This window comes from Trachymyrmex septentrionalis, unplaced genomic scaffold (genome assembly GCF_001594115.1).
Source record: "Trachymyrmex septentrionalis isolate Tsep2-gDNA-1 unplaced genomic scaffold, Tsep1.0 scaffold223, whole genome shotgun sequence".
NCBI lineage: Eukaryota > Metazoa > Arthropoda > Insecta > Hymenoptera > Formicidae > Trachymyrmex > Trachymyrmex septentrionalis.
In genome coordinates this window covers 110,001-112,859 of record NW_017305379.1, presented here as the reverse complement: position 1 = coordinate 112,859, position 2,859 = coordinate 110,001, and the positions used below count along the sequence as shown (strand labels likewise).

The 2,859-nt window shown below is 25.5% G+C and overlaps 1 protein-coding gene across 4 annotated transcripts in view; it reads left to right on the top strand.

Moving 5' to 3' along the window:
* The window catches only part of LOC108748499 (protein kinase C and casein kinase substrate in neurons protein 1), a 62,229-nt gene extending 61,035 nt beyond the window's left edge, over positions 1-1,194 (top strand). For all 4 annotated transcript variants that reach the window (XM_018486716.1, XM_018486717.1, XM_018486714.1 and 1 more), the window contains one exon: positions 278-1,194. In XM_018486716.1, coding sequence (XP_018342218.1) covers positions 278-390 — 113 coding nt within the window. In that variant the 3' untranslated portion in view covers positions 391-1,194. The remainder of the gene's footprint in view (positions 1-277) is intronic.
* Positions 1,195-2,859: the final 1,665 nt, after the last annotated feature.

The window sequence follows — 2,859 nt, the reverse complement described above, 5'->3', positions numbered from 1 at the left end:
TAATAAGATTAATATTTATAATTAACATGCAATTTTATATAAATTTTAAATGAAAATTCTTATTTTTTCTTAATTATTTTTTAAAAATATGTCTGTTTTTTATTGAGATAATTTTTTATTTAAGTTTTAAATCACCATTAAACTTTTTATATTACTTTCAAAAATATGTAGAAAAATCTGTCATTCTTTCATTTTTATTAAAAAAAAAACATTCAATAATATAACTTGAACAACAATCGAATAGTATTAATTTGAATTCCACTGAATTTTTGTTCAGGAGACGTATTCGAGAAACTGGAAGACGAAGACGAGCAGGGATGGTGTAAAGGAAGGAAGGACGGCAGAGTAGGCCTTTATCCGGCGAATTATGTAGGCTTGGTGTCGCAATAGATTAACTAATGCAAAGCCAAATCCACAAGTTAGTTACTTAAATATGTAATTTCCGCGAAGAATAAGATTGCGTTTCGTTTCTCTTCGCTATTGTTTGCGCGAGTAAAAATTTCGCGGGACACGAGTTTCGCGGCGCCCTGTAGAACTATGTGGCTTATGATGAATGAATTGAATGAAGAAATGAGTTACAAAAGTCTCTGAATTCGATACCTCTAGGTAAGACGCAAACTGATTGTCAGCATTTAAAAATTGTATAAATGGCGAATGGCGATTCCATTTCAAGATCTTTCCCTCGCAGTGGAATTAAAATGGAACGGTTTACCACACGAAGATATACCCCTCACTCAGAATGAAATTTGTTTTTAGATAGCTAGGTTAGTAAAAATCCTTCATTAGTTAGACTCTATAGATAAATATGGATTACATGCATATGCCGCGTGTATAGCAAGTTTAGAATATTGGTATATTGTACGTTTTACGATTCATTGTTGTAACTCATTATTGTAACAAAAAGAATCTTTCGATTGAAACGCGATGAGAGTTCTATTTAATTTATTGTTATTAAAAAAGAAGTACTATTAAAAACTAATGTCTATATAAATGGTGTCATTGTACATAATAGATGTAAGAGCCTAGCAATACGGTAAACTATTAATTGTCATTTAATGAATTTGAAGTGTTACAATATATTTGAGGTGAACGTAAAACAACAGTACATAACTTTGAACGGGCATAAATTTCATATAAAAAGAGATTCGGGACCTACAAATCAATAATTGTTTCATTTATTGATTAAATCTTATAGTCGAGATAATAATTTGATGAAATAAATATCAATTATCAATATGCTATAAAAGAAAAATATTTTCATCTATATAAAGTATATAGACATATACATATAAACTTGTATAAATCCGGTATGAGAATCGTCTTTGAAAGAAAATTTTATTCAATTGTTTATTTTCATTTGAAAGAAAGATCCTCATATATTTCATAATTATAGTAAACATCGAAAATGATAAAAATGTCTCGCATTAACCGTTACTTTAATTAATATAATACATACCTACCAAATATCACGCATATGTATTGAATGAAATAAGTTTTTCTGAAACTAAATGTATGCGATTCTAGAGAGTTAGCATGAATAATGTAAAAATTAACATATAGCTAACGTTTTTATTTTCAAGAAAAATCTTTCGTAAAACACATCTTCCAAGTTATCTAATCAGCATTAGCTGCAAAGTCATAGGGATACTTGATTTATGATTATTATAATATAGGTATTGAAAAAACAAAGTATTCATTGCAAATACGCCGTGTCTATGTACACAGTATTTATGTAAATAATCGTATAGAATATATAGTAAAATTATAAATTCAGTTTGACTGATTTTTTTAAAAATTATTCATTTAATTAATCCTCCAAATTATCTTTTGTAAAGTGTGTTCACAGTTCCAAACACAAAGTTGTTAAGTATATATAAATTGTAGCTTGTGTATAAAGTTTATTATGTATGTTTAATAAATGACTTCTACATAAAAAACAAACAACATTTTATTGATTTATTATATTATATTTATGAATTATTTATGTTTTAAATATACAGACGAAACTGAGAACAAAAATATCTTAAAAGATACAAGTACAATTACACTTAAATTGAAAATAACATCGAAATTCTATGTGAAATATATATATTGATATTACACAACTCGCCAAAATTAAAAAATAATAAAGACTATTTTTTACATGTTATAGCAGACAAAACTTAAAAATCCTTTTTTAAGATATTTTTTTAGAATGTATATATATAATTGTACTGTAAATTATTTATATTTAAATTATATCTCAGATTATCTTGCAAATTTATAACTAATAACTAATAGGCATTTCATTAAAGAAATACAATATCGTATATAATTAATATATCTTCTTAATAAAATATAGTATAACATTTTGCTTATTGATGTATTTGAATCTTATATTTAACGCTACTATTTATATTTAACAAGGTTTCAATAAAAATATCAAGTACACACATTACTATGGTATAAACACATTTTAAATAATGAACATTTATTGTAAATAAACTGTTTCTTTCAGCAATATTTGTGATACTTATAAATGAAGTGTTTTGAGAAGTTCTTGAGAAAGAAAAAATGAATATTTTATAATTAGCATTGCAAACGAAGAAAGTCCCAGTAAATTCATGAAGAAATTCCATCCAGCATATATTTCTGCATTTAGAATTTATTTATATTATTCAGCTGGGGCTATCTCATATTTCATAATTTACATTAGCAACTTATGTTCTACGTCATATATTTACATTTACATTCATATATATGATTATTCATAAGAAGTTTAACATATAAGTAATAAAACATAAAAGTAATGCATATATGTTTATGTTTTTATTACGTATCAACAAAGTGATACGAGTGTCTTATATAAAAATTGTTGTC